The sequence below is a fragment of the Staurois parvus genome, unplaced genomic scaffold (assembly GCF_062004578.1).
Source record: "Staurois parvus isolate SC_StPar_1 unplaced genomic scaffold, SC_StPar_1.0 ptg000264l, whole genome shotgun sequence".
Classification (NCBI taxonomy): domain Eukaryota; kingdom Metazoa; phylum Chordata; class Amphibia; order Anura; family Ranidae; genus Staurois; species Staurois parvus.
In genome coordinates, this window is record NW_028318060.1 from 4,749,369 (window position 1) to 4,768,084 (window position 18,716).

Genomic DNA, 18,716 nt, shown 5'->3' on the forward strand with positions numbered 1-18,716 from the left:
AATGAGTTGCAACATTGGTGTTGAATTACTAAAGGTAAATAGGCTTTTCACTTTGCAAGAAAATTTACTCTAGAACTTAATGAATGTGGAGAAATTTCAATTACCCAATCATAAGACCGGTAAATTAAAAAATAATTCTGAATATGTGCTTACACATGATTGAAAGTCAACAGTTTTACCTCTTTCACTAAGCTCTGGGAAATATAGTGAACAGTCTATCTACCTTTAGTAAATAAACCTTTATGTATAACATAGTCCATATAATAAGATATTCTTTTAATATGGCTTTCAAGTATTTTCATATTTAAAGTGGTTGTAAAGTTTAACTTGTTTTTCTAAAAAAAAAAAATCAAACATGTTATACTTACCTGCTCTGTGCAAAGTATAAAGGGGGGGGGGGTGAAGGAGCAATACAAATGCTGGGACATTTTCTACCTTAATGCAGGGAATGCATTAAAGTGTTATTAAACCCATGACCCTGCATTCTCTATGTCTGGTCTCCCACACTACATGGAAATGCAATTATTTTAGTAAATATAAACTGCTAAATACTTTTTCTCATCAGCAGTATACACCAGTCTTGTGACTTCTATTAGTGTCCAGTTGAGCACTGGTTAATCTTGTAGGAGGAGTTTTCATTCTGCTGTGACTGTCTTATGAGGCTGCATGACCCTGACCCTCTGTCTGGACAGTGCTGATTGGCCCTGCACTGATCATGTATGTACACCCTCCCAAAGAAAATAAAAACTCTCTATCCATACACTCTAAACTGAGCATGTGCAGAGTGGCTCCTAGAGGATCATAGACGACAAGATCAAACAGCCATTTTACACAATGAGGAGGATTAACCCCTTAGGTGAGTATAACAAGCATGCTTTACTGCATATACAGACTGATTTTAGTTTAAGGTAAAAATTGATCAGGCTTTAGAACCATTTTAAACATATTGGCAAACAAAAAGAGCCCAATATACACAACATGTTTTATTTACTCAAATAATTGTTATTACTAAGCTGCTAACCCCAAGTATTTATAAGTGGCAGTACCTGAGACGTCTTACTCAAATATACCTGCAAGTGCATGAGTCTATCATGGATCCCTGTAATTCATGTAGCAGGCTGCCAATTTTTCCATAATAGTAATCAATTGGTAATTCATAGTGGTGATTCTTCAATACATATTAAGTCAAGATTATAAATTCCATAGCCTTCATAAGCATAATTGCACAGGGCAGTAATATGAAGATATACAGTAATAAGGACATCTTTATATCATCCAGCTCTGTCTGCTACTTGACCATTTAATATCAGAACAAATATGGGTTTGCATGATTATCAGCAATTTATACCATGTTTGCATCTTCTTATCATTTTAACTTTATACAAGGTCAGAAATAAAATGTCAGTAATGTACTGTCCAAACGAATTTCACTGTTGTGACTTTTCTACAGTACTTTGTTTTAAAAGCTAACCCTAACATACAGTATCTGTCCACAGTAAGTAAAAAAAAGTCCCAATGAGGATTCTGACAGATTTAGTGATCCCAGTGTTAGGTTGAATGTGAGAGAAATTCATCTTTGTGGGCTCTTAGGTAACAGTAACTCTTTGAATAACTGTATTTTCTATCTGTGTGTGATCATATCTAAAACTGTAGAATAAAGGTCAAGGAAAAAACATTGCATAGCACAGGCATGATGACTTCCTAGCTTTTATCTCGAAAATCAGCATGGGGCTTCTGATGACTATTGGCTTGTTTTGAAACAATGACCCTAAGAAAAGAGATGCTCAGCAAAATTGCTTCATAAGGTTCAGAGTACACAGCTCCTACATATTTTACAATTTCTCAGAAGTGAGATGAGAAGCCAGATTTCTTGTGCTAGAAAGGTTGTGTCATTCTCTGTAATAGTAGAGGTGTAAAGCTTATTTTGGCCAATGAACACCTGATCTTTTTCAGATTTCGGATATGTAGTTGTGTTTCCATTTGGTTTATTTTACATTTTAAATAGTGCATCTATTAGTTTTATTTAAAATTTAAAGATAATATCTCAGGATTGAGATATGAGAACTGCTTTTGCTGACCTATACTTTGAGATGCAAGCTTTGTGGCTCTCATTCTCATCCTTGTTTTCTGTTTACTGAGTAACGCATCCAGAAGACAGCATGCAGTAATGCATTTGTAATGTAATGGGTTTGGACACCTAAAAAGAAACAATTGAGTACTGTCCGTGATACTTTTTTTATTTGCACTAACATACAATTTTTTTATTTGCACTAACATAACATACAACATACAATTAGATGGTAACAGCAATTACCATCTAATACACTTCTAGTGACTATGGATGTAGTATCCCTGTATAGTAATATCCCTCACAAGGATGGATTAGCTGCATGTCACAGATCCTTATCATCCTCACCAAACCACAAATATGCTGCTGAGGATGTTACACAGCTCATTGAATTCATACTTACACACAACTAATTTGCCTTCAATAAAGACATCTATCTTCAATGTATGGGTACTGCGATGGGAAGTAAAATGGCACCCCAATATGCCAATTTATTTATGGCTAACCTGAAGGAAAAATTCCTGAACAGCATGGAACAAAATCCATACAGATACTATCGCTATATTGATGATATTTTCATCATATGGACAGAAGGTGAAGAAAACCTAAAACAATTTTACTCATTGATCAACACTTTTCATCCATCAATCAAACTAAAAATGGAATACTCAAACACACACGTCAACTTCCTAGACACCACAGTATACATCAGGGATGATATCACATCTCAATATACAGGAAACCCACTGACAGATGCAACTACCTTCACAGTTCTAGCTTCCACCCCCAACACACGAAACGTGCCATCATACACAGTCAGGCCATTAGATACCACCGAATATGTTCTGACCCAAGAGACAGAGATAAACATCTCGGGACACTAGCAGACTCCTTCCATAAGAAAGGTTACAAGGACAAAACTATCAACAACAGCATAAACACAGCCTTGAGAACCCGAAGAGAAAATCTACTTCAGTACAAAGAGAAAAAAACAAACAACCATGTACCTCTAGTAACCACATACAACCCAGCTATAGAAGGAATAAGAAAAATAATCAAAGATTTACAACCCATCATAACAGAGCATGGAACTCTGAAAGAAATATTCCAGAAACCCCCAATAATGGCCTTCAGACAACCCCCCAACCTCAGAAATAAACTAATCAGTTGGAAACTTCCTTCTGATTATGGGGTCACAAATAATGGAAGCAAACCCTGCAATAAAAATGCTGTAAACTTTGCAACCAAATCAATCCATCAAAAAGTGTCAGACACTCAAAAGGGATCTTCAGTATTTCCGAATCATACAGCTGCACCTCCAGTAATGTTGTGTACCTTATCCAGTGCAGAAAATGCAGCAAAGGATCTTATGATGGCGAAACAGGACAGAAGTTGCAAACAAGGATGAATTTGCACAGACATACCATCAAGGAACATAAAGAAGATGACTTCTGCACACCTGTGGGACACCATTTTGCACAACTAGGCCACACAATGGGAGACCTCAATATTTTAGTTCTTAAAGGAAATTTCATATCCATTCAGGAAAGAAACTAAGAATGATAATTCTATTTGACACCAGAGATAACGGCCTGAATTTGGACATGGGATTCCTCAATCATTATCCAACAGTTTTATGACTATCAGCTGAGCTTGACTCCCTCTGTGATGTGAGTGTTGTCTTCCACCCCTCCCCCCCCTTTGCTTTTGCTGTGTCTTATCTCTAGCCTTTTTTTTTTTTCATCTCTTCTAACATTCTGCTAAAACTTTGTGATTTGTATAGTACTGCTTGGACCTTGAAGAAGGGGACACTCCCCGAAAGCTTGTCCTCAAAATTGTATGTTAGTGCAAATAAAAAAAGTATCACGGACAGTACTCAATTGTTTCTGTCGCAAATGCACCAAGACACCTAAAAAGGAAATGCTTTTTTAAATCAGTGACTGACCAATATGTAAAGGAAGGAATGTGCACCTTCAAGGACCAAGTCAGTAATGGCAACTGCCATATCTCTGTTGTTACAAACTCCTTTAGTTTTAAAGGCAGTAATGTGCTGTAAAAGAAGGGGAAGAGGAAAAGCAGACATCCAGTACTAGACAAGTTTATTATATATTTGTGTATTCATTTTTCAGGTTCCATTCCTGTATTAATAAGTAGGTTAGTTGATAACAAGTTTTGGTGTTGCTTTATAGTGAAGTTCTAAAATTATATAGCAGTTGAGTCTGTCATACCCGAGGAGCCCTAAACCTCTCTTTGCTAAGTTACCTTGGTAACAGTCAAAAAGTATAATTTATAGAAATTCCTAATATAATTCTTACATATACAAGCACAGTAAAGCATTCTTAGAACATGTCTCATTCTATTACACATCTCAAAAATAAGATTATCCCACATTTCAGGATAGTGGGTGGAGCCATATAAATCATTATTTTTCTGTCAGCCAGATGTACATTCAGAATGTCGGTGTATAGTGCAAGTAAAGACTAATATTGTAGAGCAGGGGTCCTCAAACTACGGCCCGCGGGCCACATGCGGCCCGCCGAGGACATTTAAAGGCACATGCGGCCCTCCGAGGACATTTATCCGGCCCCTCCTCTCTCTCTCCCCTCCTTATCTCTCCCCCCCCCTCTCTTTACATTGTACACAGATCTGACCCAACAAGGTGTCCTGCATTTACCGTATATTTTGCTCCATAAGACACACTTGGGGGGAAATGTCTGTGCGTCTTATGGAGCGGCCGGTCCAGTATTCCCGCCGCTGTTGTATGTCCGCAGTCTCTGGTCATCTCCTGTACCATGTCCGCAGTCTCTGGTCATCTCCTGTAGTATGTCCGCAGTCTCTGGTCATCTCATGTAGTATGTCCGCAGTCTCTGGTCATCTCCTGTATTATGTCCGCAGTCTCTGGTCATTTCCTGTACCATGTCCGCAGTCTCTGGTCATCTCCAGTACTATGTCCGCACTCTCTGGTCATCTCCTGTTCTATGTCCACAGTCTCGGGTCATCTCCTGTACTATGTCCGCAGTCTCTGGTCATCTCCTGTACTATGTTCGCAGTCTCTGGTCATCTCATGTAGTATGTCCGCAGTCTCTGGTCATCTCATGTAGTATGTCCGCAGCCTCTGGTCATCTTATGTAGTATGTCTGCAGTCTCTGGTCATCTCATGTAGTATGTCCGCAGTCTCTGGTCATCTCGTGTAGTATGTCCGCAGTCTCTGGTCATCTCCTGCACTGTGTCCGCATTTGTTCATAGTTTTTTTTTTAAAACTATAGTCCGGCCCTCCAACAGTCTGAGGGACAGTGAACTGGCCCCCTGTTTAAAAAGTTTGAGGACCCCTGTTGTAAAGTAATGTATCCCAAGCTGCATACAGCTGTTTTTTTCATCATCACATAAAATCGCAACAGCAACATATCAGACACTGTCAACCTATTGGTACTAGTTTCTATGTTGATCAAATGCTCTCCACACTTCCTGTTATTCCTTTTCCTAGGACAATTTTTCTCGCAATCCCTCCAGAACATACCAATGCCATTAAATAAATTGTCTCCATTGATCTTGAATCTAGCTGGAGGGCAGAGGTTTTCCTTATACTGCACATTACAACAAACTGATGCTTACCAGTCTATATGCCAAAAAAGGCAATATCCTCTATTGGCTCATAGATTAAGTACATTTTTACTAGGACAATACATACCTTCCCTATAATGTGGAATTATCTTCACTCCTTCCAAACAATTGTCATCACAATCCATATTATTCATGTAAAACAAGTCTTTATGAGTTCATTTCCCAGACAACATTACATCAAAAACCCTCCATTTCAGATAATCCAAAAAAACACAGTTTTCTTATTTTGGATCTGAAAGACCCCTTACCGAATTACTTTCACTAGGAACATAAAAGCCTTCTAACTTATATAGTCCTTGGCCAACATGAGCTAAACTACTTTCTTGATGTGTGCATACTCTGGCACTTTAAAACCCTCTAAAAGGAGATGAACTGGTGTTTGCTACCAACTAACTTATGACTCAGCTGATCTACGTCAAACGCCAAGAAGCAACCTATAACATACTACTTAAAAACTGTTTCAGGCTTTTGTATCTGAAAACATGGCTTCTACCAAATCTGTGCATAGTTCAGTAAAGCCTTTTAAGGGCAGAAGGTATGCACATACTGTATATATCACATATCCAAAATATAAGAGGATCACTCCTCATTTCAGGACAGTGTTCAAAGTCCTTGGATGTGTGATGAAATGAAACAAGTGAATATCTTCTATTTTTAGGAAGCTTTATTGTTGCACACACTGATTCGACTGGAGGGCTTTTTGATTTCTTTAATCCATTCTTGCCATAACCTTTATGATTATATATTTTTCATTAGGTCCCAATTTCTACTCTAGAGAAGTCATGGTTTCAACACACTGCCCTGACATTATCCAAAAAGCCTGAAACAAATGTATGCGTTTTGAAATAAATGGCAATGAGGGAATAGAAAGAAATTATTTGAATTGCTCAGTCCTCCACTTTGAAATCAAGAATAATTGTTACTTTTGGGATATGTGATGGAAAGGGACATGCAAATACATTCTGAATTCAGAAGGCTTGTGTGTGCTTTGCGCTGATTTGGTCAGAAGTCCTTTATTATTCCTTTAATTAATTTTCACCATAACCTGTATTATTATACTGTCTCATTGAGTGCCAATTCCTAGTCTATAGAAATCATAGTTTCTATATATTGTACTGATCATGATTAGAGATATGTACATAGGGTTGTACTATGGATTGAAACTCATATATTGTGCCACATCCTGAAAAGACTATCAAAAATATATTTAGAACTGAATGGACTTTATAGACACTTAAACACCACTTTTGTATAAAATTTCCATACGCTTTATTGACAAATCACGTAGTTACAACAATTAACAATGATTTCTAAAAATATGATACCAGATAAGTACCACAGTTAACAACAACAAATTGCACCTCAAAGTTGAGATCCGATCACTCCTAAATGACCAAATAACCTTATTGGTACCAAATGTAAATCACTGATGCAGATGATGATTTTATAATGGATAGAACACATGTTTGTTGTCATAGTATGGAGCTAGTACAACCTCAGCTGGATATTGGCTCTACATGTTTCTTGCTTCTTCAGGACCTATGAAAGGGTGTATCTATAATAAAACAAAATTTGATTGTTCGCCTGTATATAATAATGCATGTAAACCAACACAACAAAATTATTTTTTTCCACGTATATTAAAACATAAATTGGACAAATATTTACTTACAATTATTGCCATGAAACCATATATAATTGGTAATTAGTCATCGGAGAAAAAGATTGTGTCAGGGTGGGTGTCCAGGCATGGAAGCATATCAGGGAAACAGGGATGACATCATGTAAAAAACATGACCATCTGTTGGAAGCAGTACAGGTTTACAGGCTAATAGTATAGACCAACACAATATCATTTGGCTAAATATCTATTATGCCAATAATCTACTGGCCTTAGTCTATTATGTATTCCCAGTTATTTCTAATAAGTGGTACCTGAATCAAAACATCCTGAGAAAAGGGGAAAGGGACAGAACATGTATGTGTATTTACTAGGTCATGTAGTTCAAAAAATATATATCAATTGACCTTTAATCTATACTCATATAAAGACCATGTCCTTCATGCAAACAGCTATTCAAATAGTTAAACAATTAAATAAATGCAAGTACCTTGAAAAATATATAATTCTGGTTATCAACAGCACAGAGCCCACTTTGTGTGGACACTCTAAATATCTGGTCATCAATAATGTAGTCCAAGTTGGTCAGTTGGTGCAGACCATCCAATCCCAGCCAATCACTAGTAAGGCCTGCAGGCCCATACCCCTTTTGTCTCCCGACGAAGGTAGCACTGTAGGGAGCAACAACAGATGATCAATCTCCTTCCTTTGTAATGTGGTCGGCCCCTATAACAATAGGATTTTGGCCCCCAAATAAAGGAAGAAAAGAAAAGGGATCTCAATCAGAGCTATTATAGCCTTATCCATTACCTGTAAAGAGCACTGTAAAGAGCAAAAACAGATGATCAATCTCCTTCCCTTGTAACATGGTTTGCCCCTATAAACAAATAGGATTTGGCCCCCAAAAAAAGAAGAAAAGAAGAGAGATATTGGTCTGAGCTAATATAGCCTTGTCCATTACTTGGAATCCTAACAGCACACTGGATCCTCCTATCATGGTCAAACCACAAATGTGGCTACAAGAACACCATCACACTCCCTGACCCTAAATAGCCCTGATCTGGACACGGTCACGCCGCTTGTCGGCAGCGTGTGACGTCACACGATCCGGCCGAGGAGACTGCGCACATGCACTGGAATAAGTGATCCCCCAGATTCAACAACTGAACCATGCATGCGTGGAGGGACCGGCTAAAAGCTGATCATGGCTATCTCCTACTCTGTTCACTTTTAGGCAATCCCTGAAAATTTAGCTGTTCAGGAAAGCCTATCCTGCCACTACCTAACAACTGAACATTAACATTCTCCACACAATTATAATTTTTTTCACTTGCCCCTCCCTTTTAGATTGTAAGCTTTCATAGGCGGGACCTCCTAAACCTGCTGTCTTAAATTTTATTGTAATTGTACTATCTACCTTGCAAATCTCTGTGCAAACTGTTAGCACAATATAAAACGTTTAATAAGCACACATAACTCTTTCTTTAATATAACATACGAATATGCAAAAATGTCTGTGTATTTCAGTAAGTTTATTAAGCCCTCAGGGGCAGACTGACCATTTGGAAACTCGGGCATTGCCCAAGGGCCCGGGGTCAGTAGGGGGCCCCATGAGATGCCCCTGGTACCTTTTTCATAGGCTTTTTTGAGTTTGGGCAAGGACACAGGGGCCCCATGATCCCCTAATGCCCGGGGGCCCCATGAGTTGTCAGTCTGCCCCTGTAAGCCCTCTATGACTGCCCAACACATACAATACTGTATATGTGGCAGTATGGTAGGCTTTAAAGCCTGCATGCCACACATATGTGACACTGGATGGCTGATGTGTGTGATGAAAGCATGCTTACTGTGCACTTCCAGCTCAATAACCAAGCTGTCAAAGACAGCTGTCAGTCTGAGCCTAATATCTGTAGCTAGCGGGACTGACTTCCAATCATGTGACCAATGTGACAGTGGTGTAATCACCAATCCTTCCCACCCCTGGGCATTCAGAACTGTTTTAGTATATTTTAAGCTTTAATTTAATCCTTCCACAGAGTCGCACAGTACATAAAAATAACATCAGTGAGTGGGAACCCTCACTGCCCCAGAAACAAGATAATAAAACCACAATATGACTTCAAAAATTAGCAACATACATAGCAAATATAGTATATGAAATCTCCAGGGGCATCCTACTGTTCGGCTGCATGGAAGAACCAAGAATTTTTCCCTTTTATCAGGGGAATGTGTAAAAGAACAGAACAAAGCAGAAAGAAAGGTAAACAGGGGAAGAAACATATGTACAGGGACACACAACGAGAATAAGTATATATATATATATATATATACAGTATATACAGCCAGTAGAACTATTTTTTCTGGAGCTGTTCCCCTTTCTGCCTCATAGCTGCAGTGAGTTCCTCAATAAACTGAATATCATTAACCAAAGAGAACCAATGACCCATTGAGGGGGTTTAGTACACTTTGACATCAGATATACACACCCTAGATGTTAGGTGAACTAGCAATGATTTGTATAGTGGTGTTTGGATATCTGGGTCAGATGTGACAAGAATGCCTCAGGTTAGTTCTAAAGTTAAATATACGTGAGTTCACATTCTACTTTCTGGACTTTTTCCCAGAATAAGCGTATTAATGGGCAATGTCAAACAATTTGGAAGAGAGTCCCACATTCCTGTTGAAAACACAAAAACAGCAGTGAGGTGGCAGGGAATATTTTGTTTAAAAGAGAAGGTACCCTATACCACTTGGCCAATAATTTATACCCAGCCTCCTGGAATCTTCTCGAAATAGTTGACTAGCGTTCAAGTGAAACATGATCCCTTTGTTTATCCATTAAAGCAAGGCCCAGATCAGACTCCTTTAAAATGTACATTTAGTAGAGATATTGGGTAATAGTTAGCAAATTGTAGCACATCCTTCCCTTCCTTGAGGAAAAGGAAAATATGTGTACACAAGGTTTTCATAGGGAAGGCCACATCTTTTAGAAGGGAGTTATGAGCTCGAACAAAGCATGAGGTAATAAGCTCTGAAAATGTAGTATAGAAGAGGAAACCCATCCTGTCCAGGTGCATGTCCCAGCTTCATCTCTTTTAGAGCTACAAAAATGTTGTCTTCTATTATGGGGGATTCCAGAGCATCCTTTGCCTCAGTAGATAACTTTGGCATACTGGACTTGGCAAAGGATGCTTCAATCTCAGTCCTACAGACCACAGAGAAGGTTTATCCTCCCCAGTTGCCATATTATACAGTTTACTGTAAAAGTCACAAAAAGAATTGGCAATATCTAAAGATTTGTATAGCTTGTTCCTGTCAGGGATCGCGGCGTCCCGTCGGCCGGCGCATGCGCGCTGGCGACGGCTCACGCCGGGACACAGGCATCAGGTCCCGGCGAGCCGGGGATGACAGGACACCGTGCATGCGCAGTAGAAGCCGCGGGTGCGCCTCGGGCGGCCAATGACAGCCCGGGGGCGCGTCCTGGGCGGCCAATGACCGTGCAGGGCGCACTATTTAAAGATGCCCTGCACTGTCAGTAATTGCCGCAAGGTCTATCTGTGATCCTGAGTTCCTGCACCCGTCTAGTGACCCTGTTTGACCCTGACTACGCTGCCTGCCCCTGTGATTGACCCGGATTGCCCTGACTACGCTGCCTGCTCCTGTGATTGACCCGGATTGCCCTGACTACTCTGCCTGCTCCTGTGATTGACCCGGATTGCCCTGACCATTCTACGGACTGACTTACCCTGCTGACCCTGCGTGTGACCCGACTCCTCTTTGCCCGCCGATTCTGTACCTCGCTTCCCCCCACGGGACCACGATCCGTTACTACCCTGCTGGGGCCGCCATCCGCTTCACATCTGGCTCTCCGGTACCTGCATACGTCCCCGGAGGTCTCCTCAGCCACTGGTGGGCCTGCTCAGAGGTCGTGACCTGGTCTGGGACTGTTTCAAGTCCATCCCCACCATCAGGGGCCCTGGTGAAAGCACAGCCCGGGCTTAGACCCCACGCTCTGGGTAGGTCTGTCAGTTGGCAGCCTGAGGCACCACCTGGCGGATCATAACAGTACCTTGCGGCCATGACAGAGCCAGGAAGTGGACCGGCGTCCCTAGAGGATATTTGCCAGCACCTGGCAACTTTGACCCAGGCTTTCCAGAATTTCCACAGTCGCTGCGCCCGACTGGAGGACCGCATGGAGTCGTTAGCCCCCCTGACTCCCCCTGCTCAGAGTCCTCCATCTGCAGAACCTCCCGCTGCCCGGGCATCCGGAGCGGTTGCCACATCCCTAGCTCCTGAACCCCGCGTTCCCCTGCCGGAGCGATTCCGTGGTGACCGGAGCCGCTTCCGAGCCTTCCGGAACGCTTGCACCTTGTACTTCGACTTGCAGCCCCGCACGTTCACCACCGAGACCGTCAAGGTGGGGTTTATAGTCTCTCTCCTTCAGGATGAGCCCCAGGATTGGGCTCACCGCCTGATGGAGACGCACGACCCCCATCTTGACTCCGTGACCGAGTTCTTTCAGGCCATGGCAGTTTTGTATGACGACTCTCAGCGGGCTGCTTCCGCAGAGGCTACCCTATACTCTCTACGGCAAGGCCGCCGGACAGCCGAAGAATACGCGTCCGATTTTAGGCGTTGCATGGGAGACACCAGATGGAACGATGTGGCCTTATGTCACCAGTTCCGCATCGGGCTATCTGAGTCTCTCAAAGACGAACTGGCACGAGTAGGCCTACCTGACTCCCTGGAAAAACTGATTGAGTTAGCCATTCAAATTGACCGTAGACTAAGGGAACGTCGGCTGGAAAGGAGCAGCCAGGGTCAAAGAGTGGCATGGATTCCACCAAGGGACACAGCTCCAGCCCCAGGGAGCCATCTGCGAAGCACGGAATCAGGGGACAACCCGGAACCCATGCAACTGGGACTGGCCCGTTCCCAATTATCGGTCGAGGAACGTCAGAGGAGACGATCACAGAACCTATGTCTGTACTGCGGGGAAGCTGGTCACCAGGTGCACTCCTGTCCTGCAAAAATGAGTAAGTCCACGTCCTTTTCTTTTACTTTACCTGCAGGAAGGGATGATCAGTCAAGTTACCTGGCCATACCTGTGTCTTTACAGCTCCCCGGAGGAACATTGTCGGTGACCGCAATCGTTGACTCAGGAGCCTGTAGTTGTTTTATCGATTTGACTTTTGCCCACCGGCAAAAAATCCCTCTCCAGACCAAAGAAAGGGGGTTCAACATCTTCTTGGCAGATGGGTCCAGTATAAAATCAGCGGTGGTGGACCAGGAGACACCACCCATTTTCACCACAATGGCAGACCATCACCAGGAGTTCCTCCATTTGGATGCCATCGCATCTCCCCTTTTTCCAGTCATTCTGGGGCTCCCTTGGCTGCGGGCCCATAACCCCCAGATTGACTGGGAAAAGGGAACTATTCAATTTCGGTCGCCTTACTGTTTGAGTCACTGCCACGTCACAGAATCCGTGGTTCCCCGGTTCCTCCTGTGCTTGGATGGCGACACCAATCTATCCCAGGTTATTCATCCGGCCTACCATGACTTCTTGGACGTGTTCAGTAAGCGAGGAGCTGACATTCTTCCTCCGCACCATTCCTACGATTGCCCCATAGACCTCCTACCCGGGTCTGAAATCTCGTTCGGCCGTATCTTTCCTTTCTCTGAAACGGAATCGGGAGTACTAAGGGAATATATTGACGAAAACCTTCGGAAGGGATTTATTCGTCCATCCACATCCCCAGCCAGGGCCGGGCTGTTCTTCGTAGAGAAGAAGGACAAGTCATTACTGCCCTGCATAGACTACCGTGATCTGAACAAAATAACGGTAAAGAATCGTTATCCCTTACCCCTAGTCCCCGAGCGCCTCCAGAGATTGAGTTCAGCAATGATATTTACTAAATTAGACCTGCGGGGGGCCTATAACATTGTTCGTATCAGGGAGGGGGATGAGTGGAAGACGGCTTTCCGCACGAGATTCGGCCACTATGAATATTTGGTGATGCCATTTGGGCTCTGTAACGCACCGGCAACCTTCCAGCACTTTATCAACGATGTTTTTCGTGATTTCCTCGATGTTTTCGTGGTGGTTTATTTGGATGACATCCTAATTTTTTCGCCCTCACTGGAGGTTCATCGAGGTCACGTGTCACGGGTATTAGAACGGCTGCGTCAACACGGGCTATACGCTAAGGCAGAAAAGTGCTGTTTCGAACAGTGCGAAATCACGTTCTTTGGACTGGTTCTCTCTTCCGCGGGGGTCGCGATGGATCCCCAGAAAGTCACGGCGATCTTAGATTGGCCAATTCCCGCCAACAAAAAGGGGGTACAGCGTTTCATCGGCTTTTCTAACTTTTATAGAAAGTTTGTTAGGAACTTCTCCGGTCTGGTCTCCCCCATCACGCAACTGACGAAACAAGGGGTCCGCTTTAAGTGGACCCCCGAAGCTCAAACGTCATTCGAAAAGCTCAAGAAATTGTTCACCTCAGCTCCCATTCTCTGCCATCCGGATTCTTCTCTCCCGTATGTTTTGGAAGTGGACGCCTCCGAAAACGCGGTAGGAGCGGTGCTGTCCCAAAGGAATGGTACCAAGGAACTACTGCACCCTGTGGCGTTCTTCTTCAGGAAGTTGACACCGGCGGAACGTAACTATGACATTGGAGATCGGGAGCTCCTGGCCATTAAATCTGCTCTAGAAGAATGGAGGTATTTACTGGAGGGAGCCACACACCCAATCCTAATATTCACAGATCATAAAAACCTTGAATATTTAAGAACGGCAAAACGACTGAGACCTCGCCAGGCAAGATGGGCTCTTTTCTTTTCGTGATTTACATTCCATATAACGTACTGACCCGGTACTAAGAATACAAAACCAGACGCTCTATCCCGCATGTTTGAGGACCCCGACGACGCAGTGGTACCTGACACCATCTTACCTTCCGGAAGCTTCCTCACTCTACAAACGGAGCTTCGCTCCCGACTTCTCGACGCTTCTGTAGGACTACCAGATCCGTCTGGGTCGCCCCTCCAGAACCACGGTGGGCTATTTTGGAAGGAAGACCGGATCATGGTCCCGGAAGAAGTGCGAACCTTGGTCCTAGGGCAGTGCCACGACCATCCAATGGCGGGTCACTTCGGGGTTACGAAAACTCTGGAACTACTACGGCGCTCGTTCTGGTGGCCAGATATGATCCAGGATTGCGAGCGTTACGTCCAGACCTGTCCCACCTGTCAAAGGAACAAGCCCTCCAGGAGTAGGGCATGGGGATTGTTACGTCCTTTACCTATACCCAAACGGGCCTGGCAGATGATTGCCATGGATTTTGTGGTCGAACTCCCACCATCCCAAGGCTACACAGCAATAATGGTGATCGTCGACCGCTTCTCAAAGATGGCACATTTTGTACCCCTGGAGAAGACCCCATCAGCACCAGAAATGGCACGGAAGTAGTGAGGCTTCATGGGGTTCCCGAAGATATAGTGTCGGATTGGGGAGTCCAATTCACCTCCAGGTTCTGGAACGCCTTGTGTAAAGCGCTGGGAATCAAGCTGTCGCTTTCATCCGCCTACCATCCACAGACCAACGGCCAAACCAAGAGGACCAACCAAACGCTGGAACAGTACTTACGATGCTACACATCCTACCTTCAGGATGACTGGCTGACGTTGTTGCCTTCCGCAGAATTCTCGTACAACAACTCGAATCACTCAGCTACGGGTCAATCCCCGTTCTTTTCCAATTACGGGTATCATCCCACATTCCTCCCTGATCTGATGCCTGAAAATCCGGTACCGGCGTCTCAAGACATCTTGAACTTCTTTTCTGTCAATAACAAAATGATTCAGGAAGCCATCGCTAAGGCCCAAGAGGACAGTAAAAGGGCGTTCGACAGGAAAAGAAGAGGAGAGTTACTGCTTCAACCAGGGGATCAGGTCTGGCTGGCAACGACCAACTTGAAGATGCTGTGCCCTTCAAGGAAGCTGGGACCCAAGTACATCGGCCCATTTCCGGTAAAACGAGTAGTCAACGAGGTGGCCTACGAACTCAAGCTTCCGCGAACCATCAAGATACATCCTGTGTTCCATGTGTCTCTCCTGAAGCCATCCAGACCGGACCCCTTCCCGGACCGTGAATCCAGACCTCCCGAGGCAGTCGCCATAGGTGACCAGGAGGAATATGAAGTGGAGACTATCCTCAGTTGTCGAAAGAGGGGGGGCCAGACGCAGTTCCTGATAAAATGGAAGGGTTATGGCCCTGAGGAGAACTCTTGGGAACCCATCCAGAATGTTCACGCCCCCAGGCTCATCCGGGAATTTTTTCGTGGCCACCCGCGGTGGAGAGATCAGTGGGGCTCCCGGAGGGTGCCCATAGGGGGGGGCAATGTCAGGGATCGCGGCGTCCTGTCGGCCGGCGCATGCGCGCTGGCGACGGCTCACGCCGGGACACAGGCATCAGGTCCCGGCGAGCCGGGGATGACAGGACGCCGCGCATGCGCAGTAGAAGCCACGGGCGCGCCTCAGGCGGCCAATGACAGCCCGGGGGCGCGTCCTGAGCAGCCAATGACAGTGCAGGGCGCACTATTTAAAGATGCCCTGCACTGTCAGTAATTGCCGCAAGGTCTATCTGTGATCCTGAGTTCCTGCACCCGTCTAGTGATCCTGTTTGACCCTGACTACGCTGCCTGCCCCTGACCATTCTACGGACTGACTTACCCTGCTGACCCTGCGTGTGACCCGACTCCTCTTTGCCCGCCGATTCTGTACCTCGCTTCCCCCCACGGGACCACGATCCGTTACTACCCTGCTGGGGCCGCCATCCGCTTCACATCTGGCTCTCCGGTACCTGCATACGTCCCCGGAGGTCTCCTCAGCCACTGGTGGGCCTGCTCAGAGGTCGTGACCTGGTCCGGGACTGTTTCAAGTCCATCCCCACCATCAGGGGCCCTGGTGAAAGCACAGACCGGGCTTAGACCCCACGCTCTGGGTAGGTCTGTCAGTTGGCAGCCTGAGGCACCACCTGGCGGATCATAACAGTTCCCCTCCAGGTGAGAGAATGCCAAAGGTCAGCCCAATTTGCTGCTGAATTCATAGTAAAACTTCCTGGTATAAAGTAATTTAGACTTCACCTTTTGATATAGGTAGAGATTGTAATTTCCCCCTCAAGATCTTCAAGTCAATCGCTGCTTGAGCCACAAGAGATTGTTTGTGTAGCAAATAAAGGGCCCTAATTTGGTCTACCTGCGAGTTTATCTCAGCCTGCTTCTCCTTTTTATCTTGGGCCCCACCCTAAAGAGGGTACCCTGAATCATACATTATGTGCCTCCCACAGAACCAAGGGTGATGTTTCAGAGGAGTCATTAGTTACAAAATATTCTCTTGGGTTTCTCTGTAGCTCCTGGACATATTGTGGGTTTTGAATGAGGCTTTAATTTTTTCTGCAGATGCCTCTGAGTTGGGAAAGTTGTCCAAGCATGATGTTAAACAGAACAGGAGCATGATCTGATACTACCATCAGGCCAATGTCCATATGTTTAACAAGCAGAAGGTCCAATTGGAAGATTAAAAAAATAATCAAGGGTCGGATACAAGTTGTGTGGTGGGGAGTAATGCATGTAGTCCCGGGTGTCTTAATGTAAGATCTTCCAAATGTCCACCAGCACCAGGTGCACAGACACTTTCCTAAGTCTCCTAAGAGATGTGTGAGCCAAATGAGAGGCACATTCAGGACAGTTTAACCAAAGGATTTATCCCCCTTCCTGACCAGGCCATTTTTTGAGATACGGCACTTTATCTTAACTGACAACCGCGGTCATGCAACACTGCACCCAAATGAAATTTATGTCCTTTTTTCCCACAAATAGAGCTTTCTTTTGGAGATATGTGATTGCCTCTGCGTTTTTATTGTTTGCACTATAAACAAAAACAGATTGACAATTTTTAAAAAAAACAAACAATATTTTAGAATTTTTGCTATAAAACATATCCAGTAAAAAAAATTAAAAAATTAAATTTCTTCATAAATTTAGGCTAAAATGTATTTTGCTACATGTCCTTGCTAAAAAAAATCCCAATATGTGTAAATTAATTGGTTTAGATGAATGTTATAGTGTCTACAAATGGCGGTATATATACTGGAATTTATTTTTGTTTGTTTTTTTATACTAGTAATGGTGGCAATCAGTGACTTATAGCAGAACTGCAGGACTGCAGCGGGCATTCTGCCCCTCAGGGGAACTGAGTAACTGCCACTGACATCCCAATGACAGTGATCATTGCTAATAAAAAGCACTGACACTGTACTAATGACACAGGGCAGGAAGGGGTTAACATCTGGGGTGATCAAAGGGTCAACCATGTACTGTGCTATGTTTCACTGTGTGTGCTTTGTCTGTTTTACTAGGGAAACATGCTACTGTGTATTTCTCTGCTGTGCAGAGAAGTACATAGCAGCATGTTAGTGTTGGCAGGAGAGAGATCTGTGTTGTTTACACACATGTCTCTCTCCTGTCACAGTTCCATGGAGATCGCTGTATGTCGGCAGGAAATCTTTGGCCAGGACCTGGTGATCGACACCTGTAGCCACCAGTTGCCGCACGGGTAGGGTGACGCTCGCGCTCCCTAGCTGAAAATGCAAAGTCATCTATATATGTGTAATTTCGCGCAGCCTTGCTGCCCTGTAGCAGTAGTTCTGCTATAAGGCGGCGGGGAAGCAGTTAAAGGGGCACCAGAGTGGGCAGGAATGGGTTAATAATTACCTAAGCATATACAAGCTGTAACCTTTAAACCTCATCAAACACAGCTTAATTCCCTTATCACTTTTATCAAGTTGATCACAGCTATTTTTTATTGCAAAGATTTTTCTTTTACATTGAGAAATTGTTTGTAAATAATATCCCTTATGTAATCAGATACAATTGCTGTAAAGATAAATACAGGGAGAATCTTTGTATTGTTTCAGGATGACAGGGTTGACTAATTGTTTTGTTTTTAGTGCAATACCCAAGGAGACCAAGAACCTCCTGTTTCCCCATCAGTTGCCAAGGTGTATTTCCAACAAAACACAGATTTGCCACCTGAAAATAAATGCTACTGCTTCCCAAATAAGGTATGGATCATGACATATATGCATATGATTACACAGGTCTATGTGAAAATGGTACAAAGAATTGCCACTATTTCCATTTTTAAGGAAAAAATGTCAACAAATAAAATCATGTGGACAGGAAGTGATTTAATAAATGAAAGAACATGTTTCTGCCAAGTCTGTCAGTGTACTCAGCTTGCTAAACCCACTCTGGGTACATTTGTTTTTTCTATCACTGCAGTGTCCAAGCACAGAGCAGTTTTGACAAGCTGCACAACTATACATATTTGTGCTATAGAGCA

General features: G+C 43.8%; 1 protein-coding gene across 2 annotated transcripts in view; it reads left to right on the forward strand.

Moving 5' to 3' along the window:
- Nucleotides 1-18,716, forward strand: part of COL19A1 (collagen type XIX alpha 1 chain) — an 895,475-nt gene that overhangs the window by 214,976 nt on the left and 661,783 nt on the right. For both annotated transcript variants that reach the window (XM_089681326.1, XM_089681327.1), the window contains exon 8: nt 18,322-18,435. In XM_089681326.1, the coding sequence (XP_089537452.1) occupies nt 18,322-18,435 (114 nt within the window). The remainder of the gene's footprint in view (nt 1-18,321; nt 18,436-18,716) is intronic.